This window comes from Falco peregrinus, chromosome 1, assembly GCF_023634155.1.
Source record: "Falco peregrinus isolate bFalPer1 chromosome 1, bFalPer1.pri, whole genome shotgun sequence".
Taxonomy (NCBI): Eukaryota; Metazoa; Chordata; class Aves; order Falconiformes; family Falconidae; genus Falco; species Falco peregrinus.
The window spans coordinates 65,519,218-65,544,546 of record NC_073721.1 but is presented as its reverse complement, the minus strand read 5'-3'; the positions used below and the strand labels follow the sequence as shown (position 1 = coordinate 65,544,546).

General features: G+C 56.6%; 3 protein-coding genes across 11 annotated transcripts in view; 1 reads left to right on the top strand and 2 right to left on the bottom strand.

The window, feature by feature from the left end:
- Positions 1-10,646, top strand: part of TMEM63C (transmembrane protein 63C) — a 34,331-nt gene extending 23,685 nt beyond the window's left edge. For all 3 annotated transcript variants that reach the window (XM_055794005.1, XM_055794003.1, XM_055794004.1), the window contains exons 6-24: positions 1,060-1,097; positions 1,517-1,659; positions 1,962-2,013; positions 2,449-2,557; positions 2,991-3,064; positions 3,169-3,249; positions 3,381-3,501; positions 3,614-3,747; positions 3,977-4,099; positions 4,605-4,758; positions 5,320-5,426; positions 6,233-6,319; positions 6,838-6,903; positions 7,013-7,175; positions 7,398-7,503; positions 7,712-7,879; positions 8,163-8,278; positions 8,445-8,516; positions 8,598-10,646. In XM_055794005.1, the coding sequence (XP_055649980.1) occupies positions 1,060-1,097; positions 1,517-1,659; positions 1,962-2,013; positions 2,449-2,557; positions 2,991-3,064; positions 3,169-3,249; positions 3,381-3,501; positions 3,614-3,747; positions 3,977-4,099; positions 4,605-4,758; positions 5,320-5,426; positions 6,233-6,319; positions 6,838-6,903; positions 7,013-7,175; positions 7,398-7,503; positions 7,712-7,879; positions 8,163-8,278; positions 8,445-8,516; positions 8,598-8,810 (2,127 nt within the window). In that variant the 3' untranslated portion in view covers positions 8,811-10,646. The remainder of the gene's footprint in view (positions 1-1,059; positions 1,098-1,516; positions 1,660-1,961; positions 2,014-2,448; positions 2,558-2,990; positions 3,065-3,168; positions 3,250-3,380; positions 3,502-3,613; positions 3,748-3,976; positions 4,100-4,604; positions 4,759-5,319; positions 5,427-6,232; positions 6,320-6,837; positions 6,904-7,012; positions 7,176-7,397; positions 7,504-7,711; positions 7,880-8,162; positions 8,279-8,444; positions 8,517-8,597) is intronic.
- A 2,077-nt stretch (positions 10,647-12,723) lies between these two features.
- NGB (neuroglobin) lies at positions 12,724-19,291 on the bottom strand. 2 transcript variants are annotated; one of them, XR_008745516.1, is made up of 5 exons: positions 19,063-19,291; positions 17,802-17,913; positions 16,128-16,247; positions 14,613-15,006; positions 12,724-13,475 (listed from the first exon to the last, which is right to left on the bottom strand). XR_008745516.1 is itself a non-coding variant. In XM_055794016.1 (4 exons), exons 1-4 carry the CDS (start codon positions 19,167-19,169, stop codon positions 14,860-14,862), a joined length of 486 nt encoding a protein of 161 aa, XP_055649991.1. In that variant the 5' UTR covers positions 19,170-19,291; the 3' UTR covers positions 12,724-14,859. The 2 variants fall into 2 exon arrangements, 1 of the variants encoding a protein (XP_055649991.1); XM_055794016.1 differs by having other exon boundaries at positions 12,724-15,006.
- The window catches only part of POMT2 (protein O-mannosyltransferase 2), a 38,773-nt gene continuing 31,243 nt past the window's right edge, over positions 17,800-25,329 (bottom strand). For 2 of the 6 annotated variants that reach the window (XR_008745509.1, XR_008745512.1), the window contains 4 exons: positions 24,188-24,259; positions 20,570-22,722; positions 19,577-19,731; positions 17,800-17,913 (listed from right to left, as the gene is read on the bottom strand). The gene's annotated coding sequence lies outside the window, so the exon portion shown is untranslated. The other 4 variants (XR_008745510.1, XR_008745513.1, XR_008745511.1 and 1 more) reach the window with 3 other exon arrangements.

Sequence of the window (25,329 nt, the reverse complement as noted above, 5' to 3'; positions counted from 1 at the left end):
CTCCGGAAAGGGGCGAAGAGGAAAGGCCAGATGGCTGAGTGTTATTTGGCACAGCCATGACCAGGAGGACTGCAAAGGGACCTTGAACTTGCATGAACTCTGATGTCGGTAAAACATAATGTGTAGGGGAGAAAAACCCTAAAGTTGCATACGTAGTGACAGGGAATGAGCTATTACACGAGCTCTTACATTGTCCTGTATCACTCTATAGCAGTGCCGGCTCAGCGCTTGGCAGTGGACAAAAAAGCACGTTGCCTGTTAGGGACTGTCAGGGAAGGGGCAGAGGAGGAGCTGCTGGAAGCCAGGAGCCTGTTACAGAATTGGACCATGTTTCCCACTCCTCCTTGTTGGAAGAAGGGTTTGCCGGAGTCAAGAAGATGCTCAATATGAGTTATGCATCTTGCTCAACTTTATTAGTTTCTAACACTACTTGTATAGAACCGATACACATGCATATTCGTAAAGCAGAAATATAATTGGTTAGTAGTCTCTAAACGCGTGCAGTTCTCACACCCCTAATTATCATGACTAAAATAAGCATTCTATCCATGTAGCTAATTGTGTTGCTGTGCTTCAGCCTTGTAGTTTGTTACTCCCTATATTCCCATACCGGTCCCTATCTTTCTCGGCCCTGCACCTGCTTTCCCAGGAGCTGTAGCTTGTTACAGCCACGGCCTGTTGGCACAACATAATTACTTGGTCTCAGGATTCACGAATAGCTCAAGGCTACCTTTCTTGTTAACTTCAGCACAGCGACTTCAGCACAATTCTGATTACAGGCCTATTCTAATACCAGGCCTGGATTGTGCAGATCTTCAGAGATTCTAAGGCCATGCTTCTGCAGCCATTCTTCTACACCTCCTGAGGCTTTGCCACCACTGCAGACAAGCCGCTGGGTTTGGCATCTCTGGGCTGCCTTGGTCACTGCCTCCGTTTGCTCCCCGGTCCCAGGCACCACAGCATCTCTGCATGTGTCCCCAGCACGGGTCATGCCGTGACTCTCAGCCGGGGAGGTGGGGGTGGTCACCCCCAGCTCATTCCAACTCTTTTCCCTTCCAGGGATTCTGCTCCTGGCTCATTTCTATCTACCAGATGAAGTAAGTGTGTGTCCTCAGCATCACGGCCGTGCCCTACCGCTGCCAGCCCCTCGGGAGACAGTGCCCACAGGTGGTGGCCCATCACCTGGGGCTGCTGGGAGCAGCGGCAGAGGAGACCCCTCTTAAAACATCCCCCCTGGAGAGAAAGCAGAGGGCTCACCTCTGTGTTTCCTCCTGCACCTGGATCCTGTCCCAAAGAAAAGGGCTTCTACCTCTTCTGGTAGGAGCCGGTCCTGAACGGAAAGGCAGCCAGAGGGCTGTTCCTGCCCCTCATTCCCTCTGTGCCCAAACCTCATGTGCCACACGCAGGATGCCATGAGTTGGTGTGGGTTGTGTGAGGCTGGAGCAGCCAGTGTCCCCAGGGTGGGAGGTGTTGGGAAGGCACCACCAGTGCTCACCCCCACCCGCCTCTCCCCCAGGGACGAGGAGATTCAGAGCAAGTGTGGGATCGACGCCACCACCTACCTCTCCTTCCAGCGGCACCTCCTGGTCCTGCTGATGCTGGTCTGTGTGCTCTCCGTGGCTGTCATCCTGCCTGTCAACTTCTCGGGGGACCTCCTGGGTAGGTGCTTCCCCAGTCATGGGGTGGCTCAGGAGTGTGGTGCAAGCTCCCCCAGCCTCAGGGCGAGCACTGTGCCGCTGGGATGGAGTGCAGAACTCCTCTGTCAGGAGGCCCCACGTGAGCAGGAACCCACCATCAGCCGTGGGACAGGGGAACGCAAAAGGCAGGCAGCTTCAAGGCAGTGGGGGCTTAGTGGGGACCTAGGAGATGGAAAGAGGGAGCAAAGACCAGAGCCACTAACCCTGTGAGCATGGATCTGCACTGGATTCCTCTAACCTCCCACTTCTCCTCTTCCCCTGCAGGACACAATCCCACCCACTTTGGTCGGACGACCATCGCCAACATCCCAACCCAGTATGTGGCTCCCGTGTCTTGGGGGGGCTGTGGGTGCTGCCGCTGTGGTGGGCACTGCTGGGAGCACCCAGGCATGGCACTCACCACAGCCCCGTGCTGGGGATGGGGACGGGTCCACGGGAGAAGCATGCTGCTCATGGTAGCTCTCCTATCTGTCTGCACCATGCGTGAGCACAGCCACAGCGACCAGCACGCTGGCACCGCTCGCCTCACCCCACTGCCAGCTGAAGTGCTCTTGAGGGCACTGGGCAGCCTCATACCTGTAATATCTCAGCAAACACCCTGGATGCTGCCCCTCACATCCCTAGGGTGGGGGTCCAGCAGCTGGCTCAGGGAGCTCCTGCTGGGTGGTGGTGGTGGTCGTGGGTGAGATGCTGAGCCCCAGGCAGGTCTGCCTGCCACAGCACTCACTGATCCCCTCTTCCCCTCCTCCAGGGACCGTCTCCTGTGGCTGCACAGCATCTTCGCCCTCATCTATTTCATCCTCACCGTCCTCTGCATGGCTCATCACTCTGTCCACCTTGAATACAGAGAGAATGAGAAGGTGAGCAACCACCCCTGCTCCAGCCCTGCCTTGTTTGGTGCTAATGGACAACTTTGTGCTTTATGGAAAAGGTGGTCCCAGAAGGTAGGGAGAGCTTTATAAACAGCCTGGGAGTGGGCAGGCAGGGAAAGATATGGCTGGTTTTCTCCAGCTTCTGGAGAAAGCCTGGCAGCCTGGAGGCAGATCTCTCTCTCTTGCTGCCTGGTCTCTCGACATTGAAGCTGTGCTGTGTCCATCTGGGAAGCGGCAGTGTCCATCTGTGCCCCGGGGTCTGGGCGTGGGCATTGGGGACAGCTGTGCTGACCAGTCTCCAGGGTGGCAGGTGGTGCCAGGCTCCCTTCTGCCTTCCCAGTGGCTGGGCAAGCAGGGTAGCAGCAAGATGTCCCACAGATCCTCTGCCCACCCACCGCCTCTGCCCCTTCCTCTCCCCCAGGTTGCCCGGACACTGATGGTTACCCACATCCCCAAGGAGATCACAGACCCTTCCCTTATCATCAAGCATTTCCAGTGAGTAGCGCTGTGCCGCAGCCTTGCCGGGTGGCTGGCAGGTGGGTGGCAGGGGCTGTCCCCGTCCCCCAGCTCCTGGTTCTACCATGTCCCTGTCCCCACAGCGAGGCTTATCCCAGCTGCACCGTCACCAATGTCCAGTTCTGCTTTGATGTGCGCAAGCTGATGAAGCTGGATGCAGAGAGGTGAGTGCGTGCAGGTCCCCGTTGCCTCTGCAGATGGGCGTACTGCTCCTGCCCACCGTGCTGAGGGACCCGGTCTGTCTGTCTGTCTGCCGCTCCCCAAATGACCCTCATCCCCACTGGCTTCCCGGTAGGCGCAAGGCAATGAAGGGGCGGCTTTACTTCACCACCAAGGCGCAGAAAGAAGGGAAGATCATGATCAAAACCCACCCTTGCGCCCGCATCTTCTGCTGCCGCTTCTGTGGCTTTGAGCAGGTAGGAGGGTGGGGACAGGGCTGCAGGCAGCACATCCCCACCACGGCCGAGTACGGCAGCTTGCCCATGCCCCAGCCCCACCAGCGTGGCACAGCCCCGGCTGCTTCCGCAGGTGGACGCCGAGCAGTACTACGGGGAGCTGGAGGAGAAGCTCACGGATGAGTTCAATGCTGAGCGCAACCGCATCACACTCAAGCGGCTTGACATGGCCTTCGTCACCTTCCAGGATGAGCGAATGACAGCTGTGTGAGTGCCTCTCGTGCAACAGGCATGGGGACATCCACTGCTGCTGGGGAACTGGGGCACCTCGCCAGCTTCTCCAGCCAAAGCCAGATGATGGGTCTGTCTTCTCTGTGCCACTGTCATCTGCGGCGATGGCCGCTCTGTTGGTGCTGTGGGAAGGGTCTCACAAGAAGTGGGCAGGGGGTCCTGAACCCTTGGTTTTGACCTGACCCCTGGCTCCCTCCTCCTGCAGGATTTTGAAGGACTACAGCCACATCCAGTGCCGCAAGCACCCTCAGCAGTCCTCTGTCACCACCGTGGTCAAGTCACACCACTGGGGTGTTCACTATGCCCCTGCACCCAGCGATATCATCTGGTGAACCTCTGTGGTGGGAGGAAGGGGGGCGAGCAGCCAGGGAGAACCCGTGCCTGTACCTATAGGCAGCCCATGCCTGTAGCTATAGGGAGCCCATGTAGCTGTAGGGAACCTGTGCCCATGTCTATAGGGCACTTTCCCAGGGTGACAGGGGCTGACAATCTCTCCTGTAGCCATGGCAGAAGTCAGCAGGGGTGACTGGAGTGATCACCTCATGGGTGGCAGGGCTTGGTCAGGAGACGTTTGGGGTGCTGGCCAGGCTCTGATTTCTCCAGCCTGACTCCAAAGCCTTCTGGTGGTACAGACTCCCCTGCAGCTGCTCTGTGGTCCTGGGGGCTCTGCAGGTGACAGTGCAGCAGCGCGGGGATGGGGAGAGGGTGAGCAATGGCTGCCGGGAAGGTTGGTGTGGGTGGTGGGAGGCAGAGGTTTGGGGAGCTGGGGTGGGAGGCCCAGGACACATGGCTTTTCCTCCACACCATGTCTGACTTGTGCTTTCCTCTCACAGGGAGAATTTATCAGTCCGTGGCACATCCTGGTGGGTACGGTTCATCCTCCTTAATATCTGCCTCTTCGTCCTTCTCTTCTTCCTCACCACACCAGCCATCATCGTCAACACTATGGACATGTTCAATGTCACGCACCCTGTGGAGAGCCTCAAGGTAGTCCCTGGGGCCCTATGCCAGTTTTCCCAAAGGGTCTCCATTTCCAGGCTTGTCCGTGACGGGGTGGGGCACCAGCTCTACACTGGCCCAAGAAGATGAACCACACGATGGGCATCGATAAGAGGCAAGGAGTGGCCATGCCCCTGCTTGCCATCCATCCCCTTCTTGTTGTGTTTCCAGTGGCAGAGCCCTGGGGCACCTGTGTAAACCTGAGCTTTGCTGCTGGTGTCCATGGAGGAGGGCACGTTGGTGTCTGTGCGAGATGATAGGGGTGGGAAGAGCTCCAGGAGATGTTAGGAGCTGCCAGCAGCACATCTCCTTCCTGCTGATTGACCTGTGAGCTGTTGGGTGGGCACTGCGGCTCAGAGCGTGCCCGTGGTGCCTTTGGCTAGCCTCAAGCTCTTATCTCCTGAAACAAATGCCCCTGCTCAGGGAGGGGATGCCCCCACCTGCCCGTTGCACACACCATCCTGTGCCAGGAGGCCCAGGGAGCTGCCTCCGGCATGGCTGAGCTCTGACAGGCTCCTGAGGGGGTGTCTGGCATCTCTCCTCTTGCAGAACCCCATCATCACTCAGTTCTTCCCCACACTGCTGCTCTGGGCCTTCTCTGTCTTCCTGCCCTTTCTTGTCTACTACTCGGCATTCTTCGAGTCGCACTGGACAAGGTAAGGGGGCTGGCCCCCATACTGCCCCAGGGCTGCGGTGGGTGGGAGGAACCTCGGTAGGACTGGTGTGACCCAACCTGCAGGGAGGCAGGTAGTGGAGCGGCAGGCCCGCCCCCCAGAACCAGATGGGTGGTGCTCTCCATGGAAAAGAGCCCCAAGTCCATGCCCGAAGGAGCCGTTTCCTTGCCATAGCCCTGCACACTTCCAGGCTGCTGACAAAGGCAGGCAGAGCTGGTTTTAAGATGGCTCTGAAGGAGTTTGTGAAAGGGATGCTGTGACAGTGAACTGGCAGCGGCAGGGCCGTGGTCCTGCCTTGGATGGCACATCCCAGCGGTGCTCCCAGCCCTCCAAGGCCAAGGACACTCAAAGTCTCCCAGCAAAGCTCCTACAATGTGCTTTCTCTGTCTTGACCGTCCACCAGCCCCAACCCCAGTGCCTGGTCTGCTGAGACCTTACAGGAGCTTTATCATCACCTCCCTTCCTTTTCCTGGGGGAAATGGGGGCTCCTGAACCCTGATGTAGACACCCAGCTGCCTCCTGGTGGGTGTCTGCACCAGCAAGGGTGGTAGCAGAGGGCAGGGATGAAGGAGGTGAGAGGCTGGGAGGACAAGAGCTTTCACTACAGCACATTGCTCATGGTGACTCTCCCCAGCCTGGGAGAAACTTTGCAAGGTGGCAGTAGATGCACACATCAAATGCGCGTGGCTTCCTGGGGTTGGGAATAACTCCTCGGTGAGAAGCGAGACCCATCCCAACCTCTCCCCCTTGGAAAAGTGCAACGTTCTCCTCTTGACTCCCCTCTGCAGGTCCAGTGAAAATCAGCTCACCATGCACAAGTGCTTTTTCTTCCTGGTGTTCATGGTCATCATCCTGCCCTCGCTGGGGCTGAGCAGGTACAGACCACCCTGCTGCACTGCTCTCCCTGCTCCCCGGCAGCCAGGAGGGCACCCTTGCCCCCCGCCGGCCACCCCCAGGGGACTAGGGGTGCACCACTGCTGAAACACAGCTGGCCCTGGGAGGGAACACTGGCTCTTTAGCCATGCCTCACTGCTCCCAGATGGTCACGGACAGACAGCTTCCCTGCGGAGGGGAGCAGAGCAGCTTGCCAGGCTGCCGCGGCTGACCCAAGGGTGCTGGTGGCACCCTGCCCTGCTTGGGGTCAGCCCTTAGCAGACCCTGAAAGGACCAGGTCTGGGATCTGCGCAGCCCCGGCTGCGGCGGTGTGGACCGTCCGGGAGGCGAGCACCCGTGTGGCAGTGGTCCTGTGTGGCAGAAGGGGCTGCTCTGACAGTGTAGGGTCCAGAGGGTCTCGCTCACCCAGGGCAGGGGAAAGCGTGCACCCGCAGGGTGCCCCCCCAACTGCTCTGTAACTCCCCCTCTTTCTGAACTGCTTCTATTCTCCTCCCTCCAGCCTGGACCTTTTTTTCCGCTGGCTCTTCGACACCCACTTTCTGGATGAGGCTGATATCAAGTTCCAGTGAGTAGTAGGGAGCTCCTGGACCTGCCAGGCAAGCAGGACCACCCAACACCAGCCCCCGGTGGCTCTCCCGGCTGCCTGCCTCTCACCTTCTGCATCCCTGGGGCAGGTGTGTTTTCCTCCCGGACAATGGCGCTTTCTTTGTCAACTACGTCGTCACCTCCAGCTTGATTGGGACGGCCATGGAGCTGCTCCGCATCCCAGGCCTCCTTGTCTACACCGCCCGCCTCTGCTTTGCCAAGTCTGAGCCTGAGCGGCTCCATGTCAAGCGGGTACGTGGCTCTGGTCAGCCCTGAGCCTACACAACCCCCAGCACAGCAGGGATGCACTCGCTGGAAACTCAGGCTGTCTTGGTCCTATGGGGAGGCTTGAGGGGACTTCTCCAGGCCTTGTAGGGGCTAATGGGGGGAGGCAATCATGTGGGCCAGGGTGCAAAAGCAAGTGCAGCCTTTGCAGCAGCACAGGCAGTAATGACGCTGTTGGTTGTGCCCCAGAGCCAAGCCTACCAGTTCCAGTTTGGACTAGAGTATGCCTGGACCTGCTGCATCTTCTCCGTCGTCATGACCTACAGCATCACCTGCCCCATCATCGTCCCCTTCGGTGAGTATGATCCCATGCTCGTGGTCCTGCTGCCCCCAGCCATGCAAAGAACAGCCTGTCCCAACCCCAGCAGCAGCATGGGAGCACAAGCTTCCCACACGGTACAGGAAGACACCCTTGGGCATCATCTCCTGGGCCTGCCCTGCTGTCCTTGCCCCCTGGCTGTCCCCAGTGTCCTCCCCCTAAATGGCCCCTCTCCTCCCACCAGGGCTGCTCTACATGCTGCTCAAGCACATGGTTGACCGGTACAACATTTACTATGTGTACATCCCCACCAAGCTGAACCAGCGCCTCCACGTTGCTGCCATCAGCCAGGTGGTGGTGGCCCCCATCCTCTGCATCTTCTGGCTGCTCTTCTTCTCCGTCCTGCGTCTCGGTAGGGAAGATGGGGGCTGCTCCTGGCCACTGCTGAGGGTCACATCTGATGTCTGGGGGGACAAGCTGCTGGTGTCACCCCTGAATTAGGCAGGGCAGGGAGGGTGGGGAGGGGGGAAGGGATGCTGGAGACCTGGCAGATGAGGGGGGTATCAATCAGCTACTGTTTTGGGAAGGGGGTTGAGAGCTTGTAAGACCCAAAACAGGCACCAGCCGGAGGCTCAGCTGGACATGCAGCAGGTCCTTGAAGACTCCTGTGCTGCCCCAGTGTCTCTGTGCTCTAGGTCCCACCCGCCCTGTCACCCTCTTCACCTTTGTGGTCCTCCTCTCCTGCATCTTCTTCTCCTTCTTTGGCCTCTGCCTGAAGAAGCTGCAGCCACGGAAACCCTCCAGCTACCAGGTAAGTGCAGGCAGCTACCTGTCCTGTTCCCTCATCCCAGTACGTCCCCTCCTCAGCTCTCTGGGGTGCACTCGCCATGGGGAGTCTGAAGCGGTGCTTGGCTGCACCCCTGGCTTCAGCTGGGGCCCCCCAAACTGTTGTTTCGTCCTGGCCTCCCTCTCCCCAGATGTCTGACCAGTCTGAGGGCGCCTTCAACGATGTGGAGCGGAGCAGCGTTTCCTCCACCCCCAACTCCAACGTGAGTAGCCCTCCCCAGCCCTGCCATGGCCACCCCTCCTCGCTGTCCTGGGCCCTGACCCCCCACTGCCCCCTGGGGCAGCTCTTCGTGGCCACTGTCCTGCAGGAGCCCGAGCTGAGCCTGACACCGGCAGCCTCCCCCGCACACCAGTCCTATGGCACCATGGGCAACCATCTGGAACCAGCGGAGGATGGGGAGGATGGGGGGCTGCAGAGCTTCGAGACGGAGCTGGAGTCAGTGGAGAGCGAGTACAGGAGTGGCCCCGTGATGGAGAGCCAAACCCGCTACCAGTGAGCATCCCCACCAGCGGGGCGAGGACTGGCCATGCCAGGAGTGGAGGACATGCCGTGGGGTAGGAAGGAGCCTTCCCAGCACTTGTGGGGGCCACCTTGTTGACAGGGCGAGGGGATGACAGGACTGATGTGAGGGGGAGACCCCATTGCATGGGAGGTGGCGGGAGGCTCTGCCGGTCCCTTCCGCTGCCCGGACCGGCTCAGCCCCTGCTGTGCCCCCCCCTCCCCACCTGCCTCTTCCAGCCCATCGCGGGGAAGAAGGGGTGCAGTCGTGTGGGGAGAGGACCTGTCTGAGAGGCCATGCTTTTGGAAGCAGGAGAGAGGCCCCTCCGTGAGGGGAAGCGGCCCAGACAGCTCATACAAATGTGCCCGCCCCCACACTGTCCCGTGGGTCCTCAGTGGCAGGGGACGGCCACCCCCAACCTTTGCTTCCCACATCACCCACTGCTGGCGGTGGCCATGCCGCTGCCGCCCCCGTGGCTTTGCCAGTTAAAGCAGGGACTGCTGAGCCACCTGCGCTTTGGCAGAGGAGGCGAGTGCCCGGGGCTGCTCCCACAGCAGCCATCAAAATGCAAGCCCAGCTCTTCCCTGCCCTCCCACCCCATTCCTCCCTCGAGCCCGGCTCTTCCCCTCCCTCCCCCCCCCATCCCTCTGTCCCTGCTGCACCATGCCTGCACCCTTGGGTCCTCAGGGAGGAGCAGAAGGTCAAGGGATGAGTGTGTTTAATAGCTGTGAGAGCAGCTCCTCGTCATCTCGCACCCCCTGGCAGCATCCCCCTTGTGCTCGCACTCTCCCTGGGGCTGGTCATGGGACCCCGCATGTCTTCATCCTGTTGCTACAGAAATGGGGGAGGCTGGCAGGATCCCGGCCTCGGGGTCCTGGTCCACCGCATCCTGCCCTTGCCCACCAGCCGCAGCCATGGGCTGCTCCCCCAGCAGCCACATCACCTCTCCAGCGTGAGTCCTGCTGTGGTCAGTGTAAATGCGCCAGCTCCTGCCTGGGCAGCATCCCTGGGGTTTTCCAGCTCATCTGCAGCATCCATGGAGGCCCCTGGGGATGACGGCAGATCCTCGCCCTGCTCAGCTCCCCTCCCACCAGGCCAGCCCCCCTGGGCACGCTGGCCCCTCACTCAGCCTCACAGCTGATTTTCCTGCTCCTGATTTTCCTGCTGGCTGTAGAGCAATTCTAGTCACCATCCCGGGGCCGTGCAGGGAGGGCAGGGATGACGATGCAGCTCTGCTGGCACCAGGGCTGTGAGCATGGGGAGTGCCACTGTGCAAAGGCAGGTGCTCGGCCATGGCACTGCTCAGGTTACTGGTGCCACTGGGGGGGGGGGGGGGGGGAGGGGCATGGTGTGCCAGTATTGGGCAGGGGGCTTACAAGGCAGCCCAGCAGCGCGCTGTGCGTCTCTGTTGGACTCAGGTGGATCCTGGGACATCCCATGGGGCTGGTGGGTCTCCGTTCCTGCATGTTGGGGCACACTAGCCATGGAGCGGTTGCCTCGGCAGAGCCTTGAGCTCAGCTGCTCCCTCCCAACCCCGAAAAGCACCCTGCGGGGCTCACGGCTCCCTGCCCAGGTGCCCCTGGGGCTGCCTACGGTTCAGCCGCTGCCCTCACTGCCTGCTCCGGGGGCAGCTCTGTCTGGGGTGGGACGGGGGGATGCTGATGGCCTCTCTCCAGGTGGGAAGCAAGTGCCTGCGAGCGGCACTGTGTCCTTGGGAGCTCAGGCTGCTGGTCTGATTGCCCTTGGCTGCCCCGCTGTAGGAATGTGCCAGAGGTCTGTACCTTCTCGTGATTTATTGCTATGACCGTGCCTTGAATAAAATGACTTCACCCAGCTGCTGTCTGGTGTCATCACCCCGTGCATCCTGCCTTGTGCCAGGAGAGGGGGGACCCTCACTGCTGGAGCCTGCGAAAGTACCCCAGCCCCTTTCCCCAGCTGCAGGCTGCTTTTGACCCGTACTGTGGATATCTTGCAGAGACTTCGGGGGTGAGGAGCCCACTTGGACACCTCCCCACTTGCAGGCACCTTGCTGCCCACCACGGTCCCCACAAAAGCAAAGCCCAGTGAGTGGACTGAAGCAGCAAAGGCATGGGAGAGCACCCCCCTGAGTCCCCTCGGAAAGGCCGGCACAGCCTTTGGCACCACCCCAACACTGGGAATGGGGTGCAGCCCCAGGACAGGCATGCGCCTCCCCTACCTGTCCTCCGCCAGCTCCCACCCCACGGGCAGGGCTGGCTCAGGACACCACCAAAGGGGCACACATTATTGCCCAGAGGGAGCAGGAGGGGAACCTGGAGCTTTTCTGGGACCACAGCAAAGAGCAGGGGCAGTGGGGGGTACCCATCCCATCTTGGGATGGAGCAGATGTTCCCGAAGCTGAACTCACCAGCGAGTCCCAGGGAAGGGGGTGAACACCATTTTGGAAGCCCTTCTCTAGGTTTTGAGCAGACAGCACTCTTTTGCTCTCCCCTCCTACCTCCCAAAACACATTCTTTACACCTGCATCCCTACTTGAATGATTTGCCTCTGGTTTCAGCAGGTCCCTCCTGCCATCTCCTCCATGGCTCCCCTGGGGTCAGCCCTGCCTGGCCTCCAGCAAGGGGCACAGAGTGGGCTTCTCTTTGGGTAAAAACCTGGAAAATTTAAAAACCCACTCCTCTCATCACACACACCCAGAGAGGCCCCTCAGGGTTTGTAATTAACGGTAAACGGGGCTCAATGCAGGGCCTCGCTGGTGCGGGGGAGCTGCGGCAGAAGCCCTGGCTGTGAGTGAGGGCTGTAATTGCCCCCCAGCCGGCGGTTCCCCTGGCCCTCACGCCAGGGAAGCTCATGGCAGCCTGACGAGGCTTTGCAAGCCCCATCACCCCGTGCCCCCACCACGCTGCCCCTCAGAAACCCACTCACCTGATTACAGCCAGTGCATAGAGAAGTCCCTCTCAGCCGGGGCTGAGCAATTGCTCGGTGCCAGGAGCATCCCTGCCGGGCAGCGGCCAAGGCAAATGGGTGCTCTGGGGGTGCCGTGGCAAACCTCCATGCTGGCCCTTCCCTGCAGCACTGGGGTTGGGCTCCCACCCCCAGGCCTGAGGCTAGCAGCTCTGTTCCAGGCCGGGAAGAGCTGGAAAAAATATTTTAGTAACAAACCGCAAGGAGGGTTTCTTTGCCTTCAAAACATCACCCAAGGCAGAGCAGCGCAGCTTTCCCAGCATGCTCACCTGTGGCAGGGCTGGGATTTCCAGCCCTTAGGAGATGCTATTACAGACCCTGAGCTGGCTTCCCTGCCCTAGGGACTATCCTTCTTCAGTGCCAAGTCCCCAATTCTGCCAGGGCTGGAAACGTACCATTTCGAAGGTAGAACACGCCCTGGGAAGGGGCAGCCAGGACCCCCTGCATCCCCAGGGGCTGCTCCCTGGGGCAGGGCTGCTGGGGTGGCTCAGCAGCGTGGCTGGCAGGGTGGATGCTGCATGGAGCTGGCAGCGCTTCACTGCCAGGCTGTGCCCTGCTGCCGCGGGCAGCCAGCAGCGGGTGAGCCAATGATATCTCAAAGAACAAAAGCAGCAGCTGAACAACAGAAAAGGGATTTTAGGCTGATTGCTTAAAACTCTAATTCCATTAGAGATCATTAAATTTGAAGGGTAATGAGCAATCAGCAGCAGGACACCTTTGCTAGCCCCTCCGCCGCTTACCCATTCAATTACTGTGTACAAAAGCTCCCAAAAGATATTTGGTGCTGGATGCCTTCTCACATCAGTCAAGCTGGACTATACAAGCGCTCCCAGTGACCAGTATCTCCAAAGCTAGAGCCAACAAGAAACCAGTAAATACCCTTCTCCGTCTTTTTTTTTTTTTTGGAGGCAGGGGGGTCTTGCTTGGGCCTTTTATATTAAAATAAGCATAAGGCAGCAAGAAGGGCTGAGACTCACTGTTGTTGTTTATTAAACAGTACAGCTGGGTATAAGAGGCACACAGAGGAGTTCAGTTCTCTTGGGAGTTACACAAAACGTGGTACAGAAGAGAATTCAAGGAGCTGGGAAAGCTAGAGGGAGCGGGGATGGTTTGGGGCAGTAACACCCACATCCCATCCATTACGCAGCTGCCTACTTGTCACACAGAGCCAGCAGGTCCCCCCACGATGCCGAAGGCTGATGCCCCAGAACAGGGTTGCAAAGAGGACGTCGCCATTCCCAAACCCTCCTGCCCAACACTGTGCTGTCACAACTAGCATCTCCCCCCGGCTCCTCCATCCCTCGCTGCCTGGTCACCTGACCCAGCCGATGGAGTGAGCCATGGGCCAGGACACACACCACCACGTGGCAGGACTGCAGGAGCAGAGCCTGGTACCACAGGGAGGACAGCGAGCATCCCACCTCGGGCTGTTCACTGCCTGTTCCACAACACCCCTCAGCTCCCCTCCCAAGCACAGCTGGAGGGCTCCTCGCTTGCTGGAAGCCCACGGCCACCACCAGGCCTGGTGGCAGGGAAGTAGAGCCCCAGTTCAGACGGCACTCCACCGTCCTCTCTACAACGTGGGGCTGGGAGACCTCAGCTGCAGCTGCGAGGAGCAGGCAGCCCTCTCCTGCCCCAGAGTGGAGGACATCTAAGTATAGGAGGAACGTGCTTCTAGAACAGCATCATCCCAGCCCTCAACACCAGGCTTCACGTGCCCTGAAGGAGCAGCAAAAAAAGGGTGCTGTCTGTAACTGAATACTTGCTCCATGTCCTTGCCCTGGGGCTAGTGATAGCTGGAAACGTGGTTCTGCCTGTCCTACAGTGACTTCCCCATGAAGATGAACTCTTCTCCAAAGTGCTCAAGTTCAGCTCCCCCCAGAGCCCTCAGATGCTGCCTCTCAGCCATTTCCTATGATTTCTTCCAGCAGATGCTGTCTTCTCACTCCTGTCCTGACACAGCACTGCTGCACACACCTAACTGGTTGCCTCGCTCTGCTCCATAGCAGCTGTGCCTTGAGTATGGCGGGGAGGGATTACTAAAGGGTGAGGAGCTCTGCAGATGGGCACTGCGTGCAGCTGGGAAGCACTCCAGGTCCTGACAGCATCAGCAGAGAAATTCCAGCTATCCTTCCTCTGGCCAAGAGCCAGAACAATTTCTGGAAGCTGTTGCCATGACATGGTTGCAACCTTCATTTTTATTTTAAGACCTCTTTTCCTTGTATTTACTTCATTCTCCTTAACACAAAGCAGTAAAGAGCCACCACTGCCGCTGCCTTTCAGCTGGCTCCGAGGTTAAACCAACCAGCCAAACCAAGACAAAGCCTTTCAGCTGGCAGCCCGGACCCGCTAAAAACAGCCTCACATTGGGGTTAACGTGACCTCACTGCTTGAAGCATCCCTAAGGAAACACACCGAGTTGTGGCCAACCTGACATGAGGAAAAGGCATGGGTCCCATCCAGGGGAGAGGCAAGGCAGAAGAGAGCACCAGGATTAACCATCTGGTAGTGATGTGTTGGCGAAGGGAGAGGGGGAAAAGCTCCCTGCAAGGGTCGGGGAGGACAGCGGCACAGCACGGCCAGCTCCCACCTCTGCTGCCTCTGCCCTTGGAGGGAGCCACATCCACCATTGCCAGAGCTGAACTGGGCACAGCAGTGCAGGAGGAGCAAGCAGTGCCAGACCAGCCAGGTCTTGAGTGCGGCAAATAGAATCTTGGGTAAATACGTCTGACACTAGCTGTCATCTAACTAGGGTTGGTAGCAAGAGGAGGGAAGACAAGCCAGCTAAAAACCAGAGCAGGTACGTGGGTGTTGGTGCTCCAGCTAGCCCGAAGGAACTTGGGGCAGGCAACGTACCTGTGCTGCAGCACTCCCAGGCTTCGCTGCAGACATACCCTGCCAGCCCTTAGCAAAGGCAGAGATGTGGTCGTGTCGAAGCAAGGCAGAATCACTGGGAGAGCCCCGAAGCACACGTGACTGGAGAAGACAGCGATAGGCTGGTGCACAGAGAAAGACAGAGGTGGAGAGAGGCAGAGAGCGTGGCGTGAGTGCTCCCCTTGCCCAGGACCACTGCGTGGTCAGGGATGGGGATGGCTGGCAGGATCTAGTCCCCTTTCTGGGAGGGTCCCCAGCCACGTTGCATGGCTTTCACCACAGCACCGTAGAGTTTGCTCCAAGCCTCCCGCACATCTGGGCTGAAGGCAGTGCCAAGGCATTTCTCCAGCATGTACATCAAGGACTCGCCAACAGTCTGCAAACCAAACAGGGAAGCAGTCAAGCTCAGCACTGGGGGACGACACATAGCCCCTTCTCTCACTTCACCACCTTTTTGGACTTCTCCCATTTCAGGGCAGCTGTTCCTCTTCCACCAACAGGGCCAGGCCACCTCATCCCTGGCTGCCCCTTCCCCTGCCCTACGCTGGCCCTGACCCCACACCCCACACTCTGGGTGAGCAGGGAGTACAGGCAGGGAGCAAGGGCTGACACAGCACATGTAACGCCAGGGGAGAGATACACATCCATCTTCCGTGGCTCCCAGATGCAGGTGGCCAGCCCTGTCCACTGGCATAGCAGCAGATCAACAAAGCCGAGCAATGCCCTGATGCCAAGCCAGTGGGTCAGACCCCAGGCTGGATGCTCAAGGTCTGCCTCGCAGGCTTCTCCACAAGGCGCTGCTCCTCACAGGGCTGCAAACAGCCCCATCCAGGAGCACTCACACACTGAGCACAGGGCTGCTGGGGATCAGTACCCCAAGCAAAGGGGACCCTGCTCCCTCTGAAGAGGACCAAAGCTAGCAAGGGAGCCATGCACTGGTTAGAAACCTTTCCTTCAACCTGCCATTGCCCGCTGCTTTATTCAGCATTTCTGTTCATGCTTGATGGCAGGAGAGGAGTAAGCAAGGGTGTAATACAGAGGACACTCCTGTCTTAGTGCCATCAAGGAAGCAGGGGCTGAAATGCAGCAACCCCACCTCCGTGCAGACACAGAGAGAGGTGGGTGCTCCCTTTCCCAGATGCAGTGTGGTCTCCCCAGAGCATTTGATGCAGAGATCCAGGGCCCAGGGCAAAGGCTGAGCCTGCATCCCTGTGTCACAGGAGAGACTGCAGTGCCCTAAACTGTGGTCCTCTTTGAACAGGGGAAATGCCGTGCTCCACTCTATCCTTTCTCCCTGGGCTTACTGGGGGAGGGCATAAAGCAAGGGGAGCTCAAGGGTTTTCCCTGATCAAGCCAACATCACTACACTGGTATCAGTCGCTCGGGGGCTGCCCTGAGCCATCAGCTTTCTCTCCAGCCAGCTGAACCCAGCAAGTGGGTGCACAGGGATAGGGACAGCCAAGGGCAGCCACAGCGGGACAAGAGAGGATGTCTCACCGAGAAAGATTCGACCTTCACACCAACTGCCTGGTGCTTCTTGCCAAGGTTGCAGAGATACTCTTCCAGGCAGGACAAGTTCTCCAGGTGGTTCACAGCAGCATCGATCACCAGCATCACCTGCAGGAGCACAGAGGCAGAACAGCATGAACAGCAAGGCGCTGCTGCCCTCCCAGAGAAACAGAGTCTGACCCTTTTGCTTCCCCCCTTCTCAGTTCGACCACCTCCCAGCCCAGCAGATGCCCCCTGAGCTTTCCTTTGCTCTGCTGTGATCAGTGCGTCACATCAGTGAGGCATGCTGGCAGCAGCACATACCACATCCTTCCATAAGACGCTGCCAGAGGTGTCACAGCAAGCAGCATTGTTGAGCTCCCTGTCCCAGAGGGGGTAAACAGCCCTAGAGCAGATCAGTTACAAATTAAGACATAATGCTGATGCAGTCACTAGTCATCTTAGGACCCCAGAACAACTGCAGGGGAGCCCTGGAAGATGTCAGGGCTAGAGTTTCCAACTGGAAGTTGCCAAAATGGTGTAATTGTGAATAAGGCAACTCCAATCCTAAGATCAGCCAAGGTATTTTGAGGAGATGGGGTAGATGGTACAGCTGTGAGACCTGGTCTGGTAAAGCATATACCACCATGGTCTCCCAGGACCATGAAGAGTATGGTAACCAGACAGAGAAGGGTTAACGAGGGATGAAGGGAACAGACACACCAAATTAGAAGGAGATATTAAAGCCAGGGCATAGTTAGCTTGACAAAGCCAAGAGGTGATAGAATTGTGCTCTCTAATTTCAACAGGCAAATTATCTCCAACAAGAGCAAAGAGCTATTTCAGCTCAAGGCAATAATAGCAGAAGTAAAAATGGACTTAACTTTGCCAATAAACAGAGGCTGGAAAATAACAAAAAGCTTGCAGCTATTAGAGGAGTGCAGTCCTGAAACAGCCTCTTACAGGGAGTAAACAACGGCAAACGAGGCACCAAACTGGTTTAAAGATGGAGCCAGACAGTTTATGAAGTCATCTTCCAGCCATGGCTGTGCTCTACCCCAGTGTATCTACTCATCAGGGCTCTGCAAATGGTCTCTGCTGCACCAGGTATAATTCTGCCCGTGCTTGGGCTCCTCCAGATAACAGCAGAACTGCTCCTCTCCCTGTTTTGGGGGGAGGTGAATGCATATCACAGCATTCCCCCAGAGGCTATGCAAGAGATACTGTGGGACTTCCGGCTCTGCAGCTGCAACAGCAGCATCTCCACGGGAGTGGGTCTGTGGGAGCAGCCTGACCCACTGCCCAGCTCTGTGCCACCTCCTGGTCAGGATGTGGCCAAGCAGAGGGCTTCAGTCCTTGTCTGGCCAGAAGTGAGCTCATTGAGGCACTTCAGCCGTAGAAGAACGGGGCTTCCAACTTTCACAAAAGGCAATCCACACTCAGAAGGCGGCGTGGAAATCAGCATGGTGCTTCTTATCCACCACAGCGTACACCCTCATCCCCTCCCCACTGTGGTAGGGCACTTTATCCTGGTAACAGTACCTTCTGCTAGCATGACTAACCCCCTGCAGTCACCATCTCAGGAGATTTCCCATGCATCCCCCAGTCAGATAGACCACAGCCCCAAGCCATCACCTAAGGGCTACCTCCTCCACAGAGGCTGCGCTCCAGCCCCTCTCTAACCTTCTTGATGTGATCCAAGAACTCGGGGGCAGAGAGGCACTCCTGAGGGCTGGCAAACTGCTTGCAGTTGTACTGGAAAAGGGGCAACAGGTCAGGGTCCAAGTCAAACAGCCTGCAACAGCAAAAGAGAAACCCCCATCTTCTCAATTCCTCAGCTTTATTTAAGAGTCCTGCTCTCCCCAGGAACAACCCCATCAGCAGCACACCTGCAGCCCTGCCTCTGCCTCCCTCTTCACCTGTAAAGGACCCTGAAGTTCTGAAGAGTCTCAGCTTGGGGCAATCTCTGTTTCCCCAGCCCACAGCCCCAGCTCTCAGACACATGTTTATGGCACCCGAGGACCAGCCCAGCTCACTGCAGTTCCTCCCAGCCTGGCCTCAAAGTCTTGGTTGTCATCTCATGACGACATGATCCCCTTGAGTCTCAAAGCTCCCAAATCCAGGGAAGGCCTGCAAGCTCCAGCAGCTGGCTTTCCTATTTGAACAAGGTGGGCATGTACAAACTCAGCTAACGCCCCACTCTCCCACATCATCACCAGCTCCCTTAGCCTCCCTGCCGGTGTATGCCAGGGTCTCAGTAGCAACCACGCAGGCAGATCTAAGAGGCTCATGCTGTCCACGGATGCCACAGGGAGTTCAGGGAAGCCAGCCTCTCTTCTCCCCATACTGCACGCTAAACTACCGCATCTCTCTCCCCTCCACTAAAAGTCCTGAACAACGATGCTGTCGCTGCTCTCAGCCCTGCTCTGCAAGGTTTGGCTCCCACCTGCTACACCCCGCTCCAGAAGCTGGTCATCAACAACCTAGTCATCCTTTTTAAACGACTTTTCATAGATTATTCCCCCCGGCCTTTTTTTTCTTTTCCCATAATGGAGACATTAATGTACCCAGGGGAGGCAGGGAGGCAGGTGTCTGCCGTTCCCCTGGCACGGCGTCTCCCCCCCCCCCCGGGGCCAGGGGGCTGCCGGCCGGGGGGCAGCAGGAGCGCCCCTCCACACGCTCCCCGGCACCGGGCGCCCCCCAGCAGCACAAGCCCCGGTGACAGGGCGGGGGGAGCGGCGGGCAGAAGCGCACGGAACGGCCCGCCGCCTCCCTCCACCTCCCCGTAACAAAGTTCTCGCTGGCGGGGGCGGGGAGGGGGGGAGCCGCCCGGAGCGGGCACCTTCCCCGCGGGGGAGGGGGGGTCCAGCCCCCCGCGGGCCGCCAGCCCCGGGAGCCCCGGGAAGCGGGGGCCGAGCCCGTCCGCCGCCGCCGCCCCGCTCACCTGGTGAAGAGGACGAGGCCGTGCTGCACCGGGCTGCCGCTCAGCCGCCGCCAGCTCTCCCGGATCAGCGCCCGCTGCCTGCCAGACAGCCCCATCCCGCTCGCCATGGCGGGGCCGGGGACCTGCCCCTCGCCGCCCGCGGCCGGCCGCTGGCACCGCTGGCGGAGGGGCCGCCGAGCGGCAGCCGCCCGCCCCTCGCTCCGCCGCTGCCCCCCGCTCACCTGGGGGGGCCGCCCCCGCGCCCCCCGCCGCGCCGGGCACCCGCGCTCCGCCCGCCGCCAGCCCGGCGCCCCTCGCCCGGCCTTCCCCGCCGCCCCGCCGGTCAGGATTTAGGTTTCCCACTCGGGGGAAGGGCAGGAAAATTCAGAAACAAATGCCCAGCCACCGCCAGGGCGGGCAGAAAGTTCAGCTCCTTCACGGCTGACATTTCCCCAGCGCCCTGGTTTTCCAAGCCGAGCAGCGCGGCGGAGCGGTGCCGGCGAGGGACCACCGCGACCCGGCTGCCTTCGCTCACCGTTGGGTTCGGCACGGCTCCCTCCGAACGAGCGTCACTTTGCTGTGGGGGTCCTCAGCGATGCTACAGCAGCCTCTCGCTCTCGGCCACTTCCACTGAGATTCAGTGTGCCCGGCAGCCCCCTGCTATCTCCACACGCAGATGCAGTCCAGACACTGCAAGATAACATGTTTAATATAAAGCTAATTAACCCAGCTGCACCGGGCAAAGTTATTAACAACAGAGCAGAAGACATGTCATCTTTGTCAAACATGTTCAGAACACCCAGCTTCTCTTTACTGTTCAGACAAAGGGAAGCACTGCTGTTAATTTGGCCCTGGGACTCGGGCAGCGTGGAGGAAACAAAGCGAGAAGGAGCCAGCGAGGTCTCAAGCAGCACAAACAGAAGCCAGGAAAGCCAGAGCAGTCGTGCAAGCGAAGGTTTTCGGGAGGATGCGAGAAACGCCAAAGCACAAATACTACTGAAACCATCACACTCTGCTCTGAAACAACAATTGCACTGATCTTATTACAAGTTCTGGTTCTATACATCAGACTTATTTCTTGTAATTAGGAGGGAAGACAGCAGCCTCTGACCCAACCAGGAGCACGCTGACTCAGTGCAGGCAGAAAGGAGGCTCTTCCCATCGGGGTACTGAAAATAATCCCTGGGAAGAGACAAATTCAGAGGCACAATGCTACATCCTCAGCCCCAGCCCCAGCTTGTCTCCCAGGGGCCTTTCTCCTAAAAAGCCAGTGACAGCACTGACTGCCGTGACAGCAGGAAGCCACCAGAGACGTCTCTGCAAGTGTCAGAATAAATTACCTGTTTTCTCAGGCTTTTGACACCTCGCACTCCCGGGCAGACCAGGCAAGATGCTCTATAGGAAAAGCTCTATATACATTGGAGGAAGCTGGAGAACCCAGTCATAAAGCTGGGCTCTTGAAGCGTCCAACACACTCACAAAGAAATTGAACTGTCTGATGGGACTAAGGAGCCCCACAAATACTTACAGATCGCTGGCTACCAAGCCAGTAAACAACTCATGTTCCAGGTATACTGTGTTTTGAATGCCATTGCTAGAACAGACTTAATGACAAAGGTCCCAAGTGCTGGAAAGATGCAAATGGCTTCTGTTAAATCATGGTTCCTGTTAAAAGTACAGCATTTTAGCTTTCATGATAACCTGGACAAGCCCAAAAGCATATGATCTCCACACATCTGTATTCCTAGAAAACAAAGGATAAATAGAAAGCATTCAATAATAAAGAAGTCAACAGCTGCAGGGCCATCTCATGGCCGGGGGGGTCAGAACATGCAACCTGCCAGCTCACAGAGCTTCAGTGCTTCCTGCTGTTGGCCACCATCTTCTGGTCCACGACACACTCCCACTAAAAACAGCATCTTAGCTGTGTGGTTGCAAAGGAAACATTCACAATGGGGACCGATGATAAATAGTGCGATGATAACTGCTGAAGCTGCAAGGAGCCTTGAAAGGGCAGCAGGAAATAGGAGGTTAATTTGAGCAGGCTGGTGAACACAAGCCCAGTAGTGCCAACGCAAACATCAGCCTTTAGCTACCTTGCAGCTGATCGAGCGCACCAGCAAAGAGCATGAAATGTCACCCTGTGTGCATCTGCACAAGCTGCTCCAACATTTCAGCCAGTTGTCACAACCACAGACGTGGAGCTTCACCAGAGCCTGGCTGGACAGTTCAGCCCGACCCTGCTAACAGGAAGGGGGAGCGGAACAGGTGGGCAGTGCTGTGCTGCCAGGGCACTGGAAAGGAGAGCAAAGAGTCCTCCCTAGACCACAGGATACTGAGGAGCAGAGTTGAAGCACGTATGGGCAGTCAGAGCAGCAACCGAGGCTGAGTATTTGCCTAGCAACATTTTGAATATATTTAGAGCTGGCTGATAGAGGAGGAAGAGAAGCACCACAAAAGCAAGATGTCATTAAGAATGATCAGCTCCTAAAGCTTAGTTGGGATGTAGGACATGTTTCCTCAGGTCCATGCAGGCACCATACCCGGGGCAACAACAAAATGCAGGTTCAGCCATTGTTCCTGATGGCAAGGGTACCTCAGACAATAGCAGTAAAGCCATGATGGCAAGGGAAAGTGGTGGCTCGTGTCCAAAGTCTTCCCCCCTGCACCTTCCCTCTGTGCTGCAGATGGTGTCTGCATGCTGAGTACTCAGACAAAGCACAAGTGTCAGAACAGAGCAGATATAGCAGCAGCGAGAGCGCTAAGCATGACATGTCTTCTTCTGTGGCACATACAGGTGCCCCAGCTGATGGAAGGGACAATGGACTGGCCATAGCCCTACCCACCTGTTGGCACCCAAACCCCATGCTTCTGACACTCGGCAGAGTCCAAGAACCTAAGACAGCTAATCCCGTCCCTGCTCCCCAACAATAAATAACTCCTTCTGGGGAGGGTAGGGCACATTCAGGAGCAGTTTGCCCACCTTCCCTGCTCCTCTGACCAGTGAATCCATCCTTTTGCTGCTTTCTGGCACTGGTAAACGTCCTCTCCCGTCCTCTCCCTTAATAAACCCAGCAGTTTTTTCCCTGTGACAGCGCAGACCTTCCAACGCAGGAGGAGGGAGCTGTAGGGAGGGACTTGAGGTGGGAGGCAGGGAGAGCTCAGGGGTAAGAAACATCTGAACCACCATTCACATGATTTAAAAGAGCAAGGGCTCAGGAGACGTGGTGTTCTTCCCTGTGTGCAAAGTAGCTTCTCCCTTGCAGCTACACAGCTGTCAGAAGAGTTCCTCCTGCTGCCATGGCACTGAGATGCAGACAGCACAAGTGGAGTCCAGAGAGGATTTAAAGTACAAGGAAAAACAAACAAGCAAACCTCCCTTCTTGTTCAAGTGTTTTGTGAGCCTCCAAGCATGAGGAAGCCCCAGGATGCATCAAAAGATTGAGCACAGCAAATGTTTCCATGGTCTGAGGGTTTCCTGTGATGGTCCCCAGCTCCCCTGACTCCACGTACCTAGCCTGGCAGCTCAGCTCTTTTCTGAGATGTTCCTGAATTTCTACAAGACTGTCCCTGGAGCTCGCATGAGTGAAGAACCATCAGGTCAGCAGCACAGACTGCTCCAAAATCCACTGTAGGCCACTAGGAGAAAGGGGAGGCAGATTTCTGCAGAAACTCACTGACCTGCAAAGAGAATTATAAAGCTCTTTTGTGCTTTGGAAGAACACAAATTTATAAGGTTTTTAACTTGCTGGGTCTTGTTATTGTAATCTACAGCCCCTTCAAGTTACAGTATCAACACCAACCCTTGCCAAGTGTTGGCTTTACTTATTCAGTGCCTCAGTTTACCCACAGGGAAAGCAAGCTGCCCAAGCTCATAAAAAAAGTGTGACAGAACTGGGAATAAGCTCACAAATGCCAGCCCCCAACCCCACACTCAGGGCTTAGGGTGCTTGGAGAACAGCCCTCCCTCCCCAGGGACGCCCCATTAGCCTGGCCCAGGGACAACTGCTTCGCACATGTTGCTGTGGCACTGCCAGTTTCCATCCCAGCTGCTGTATCAACAAACCCGAATCCCCCTTTGGAGTCCTGCTCATTTCCAATTCTACATCTCTAAGTTTTCATGAATAATGCCACTCTGATCTAGCTGCTTAGTGGCTCCCTGCTCGCCTCAGATATGGACTCCTGGGCTTAGCTAATCCCCTTTCTTTTCCCTTGCCCCCAGTCCCAAAACCACAAACCATGATGGCTCCTCTTTTCCCCAGGCTCCCATCCCCATCTTCAGGTGGGAGCAGAAGCCATGCAACATTCCCAGCAGTCTTCTCAAGCTACTCCCTCAGGCCATGGAGCAGCGCAGCTCAGTAGCAAAGCAAATCACGAAATACAATTGCATAACAAGAAGCAAAAGAGATGCAGGAGGGAATAATCTTGCTTATAAAATGATTAAGGCAACAGCTGCAGAGCTCCCTGGCTGCCACCATGCCTGCAGGGAGAGCAGGGCAGCACTAGCAGCCTTGAGGATTTGGGCTAAGGGGAGAGGGATAGGCAGATGGAGGAGGAACAATGTGCAGGAGAGGATTCAACAGCAGAATAAAACAAAAACACGTCTTTTGACTTCGATTTGCTACTAGATATCCTCAGGTTCATCTTAGATCTCCCAGAGCCAGCTGGGAAAAGTTTGTACAGGTAGGTGAAAACAATCCAAGGCTGACGGGGCATGAAGCGGGGAGAGAAGCCAAAGGGGACTACACAGAGAGCTGCTAGCCTGAGTATTTTTGACTTAGGAGGCTATTGAACCAGGCCTGACACTTTGAAAAGCTCAGACTTTACCTCAGTTGTTATTCACCTTGTGCTGTCCAGCACAGTCATAATCCACCAGTTGCTACTCCGACCACCAGGCTCATGTTCCAAGAAGCAAACTCTGCCTTTTGTAAGTGACACTACCAAGTGAGTTCAAAATGCCTATCTACCATGTCAGTCTGACAAGCTGAATTTGATCATAAGGCGCAACTATAGAGGTACGCAGACTCCAGGCTGGTGGGATGCAAGCAGCTCTCCATTCCTCATTAGCTCAGCATGGCACTCTAGCTAATCTGCCTGGCAACTTGGCAAGCACCGTGTCAGCACAGTTACCTGGCTTCTGCCCTACCTAGGGATGGTGCACATGGGCTTGGATTTTCCTCCAGTTGTCCTTATACTCCTGGACTGGATCATCCTTCAGCTGCTGAAACATGACAAAAGCTTGGTGAAAGGATCCTTACTCCCTGTGGATCGTCCTCTGTAGTTTCCCTGCTGCATTTGCCTTGTTTCAGAAGTGCCATTGGTGCTGATCTCTGAAGCGCTCATTGATTGTCTTCTTTCTGATCTCTGTCTGTTCTTTCCCTTCTTCTTGCAGTTTGAATTGCCACTATCGACCAGGGCATCTCCTACGATCATTTGATCTACAGCAGTAGTCTCAGAGAATAGCATCTTTGATGTGATTTATTAAAACAAAGATTCTGCATTTAATTGCATCCATTCCTTCATGGCAGGGCTGTGATAGCATCACAACCTTTCAGCTTTGCACTCAGCCATCTGTTTTCAAAGCAAAGCCCATGTGTTATTGCTTCTATGTGTGGGATCCTTTCCTGCTTGAGGTTGTCTCCTCCTCACCCATCTAAGCCATTCCAGTTTTGGGGCTCTGTCAAAAATAATTCTCCAGTTCCGTGAGAAATTTTGCACCTGCAAACTCCAGAGTCAAAAAATGCTTAAGCACTGAATAAATACTGTGGTTCTGTCTTGAGGAGAATGATGTATTTAAGCTGCATCATAAAACACTTTCCAATCCATTAGTAACTAAATACGATGTTAAACAACAACTGTTAGCAATAAAGACTTAAAAATCAGCAGGCACAGATAGCTTGCACCCACGAGTCCTACAAGAGCTGCCTGAGGCTATCTCCAACCCACTTATTTATTTTTTTAATAATGCTTGAAACAAAGAAATTTCAGCAGACTTACAGAGTATAAAATGTGGCAATACTCAAAAAGGCCAAACAAGATGATTAAGTAAGGAAGAAACTAACTAGCCTGCATAGAGAAAATAATGAAAAACCCAGTAGGGAATTTATTATAAAAGCCTTTGAAGATGTGTGTACAACTTTTCAGAGTGATCCATCTGTTCGTGCCTTTCTGTCTCTGCCAAGTAGTGGTCTAATTCTTGATCCATCTCTTACTACCTATGTCCTGACAGTTTTTCATTAACTTTGATATTCCCCATTATGCCTTCATTTTGTGAAGCAGCTCTTTTGC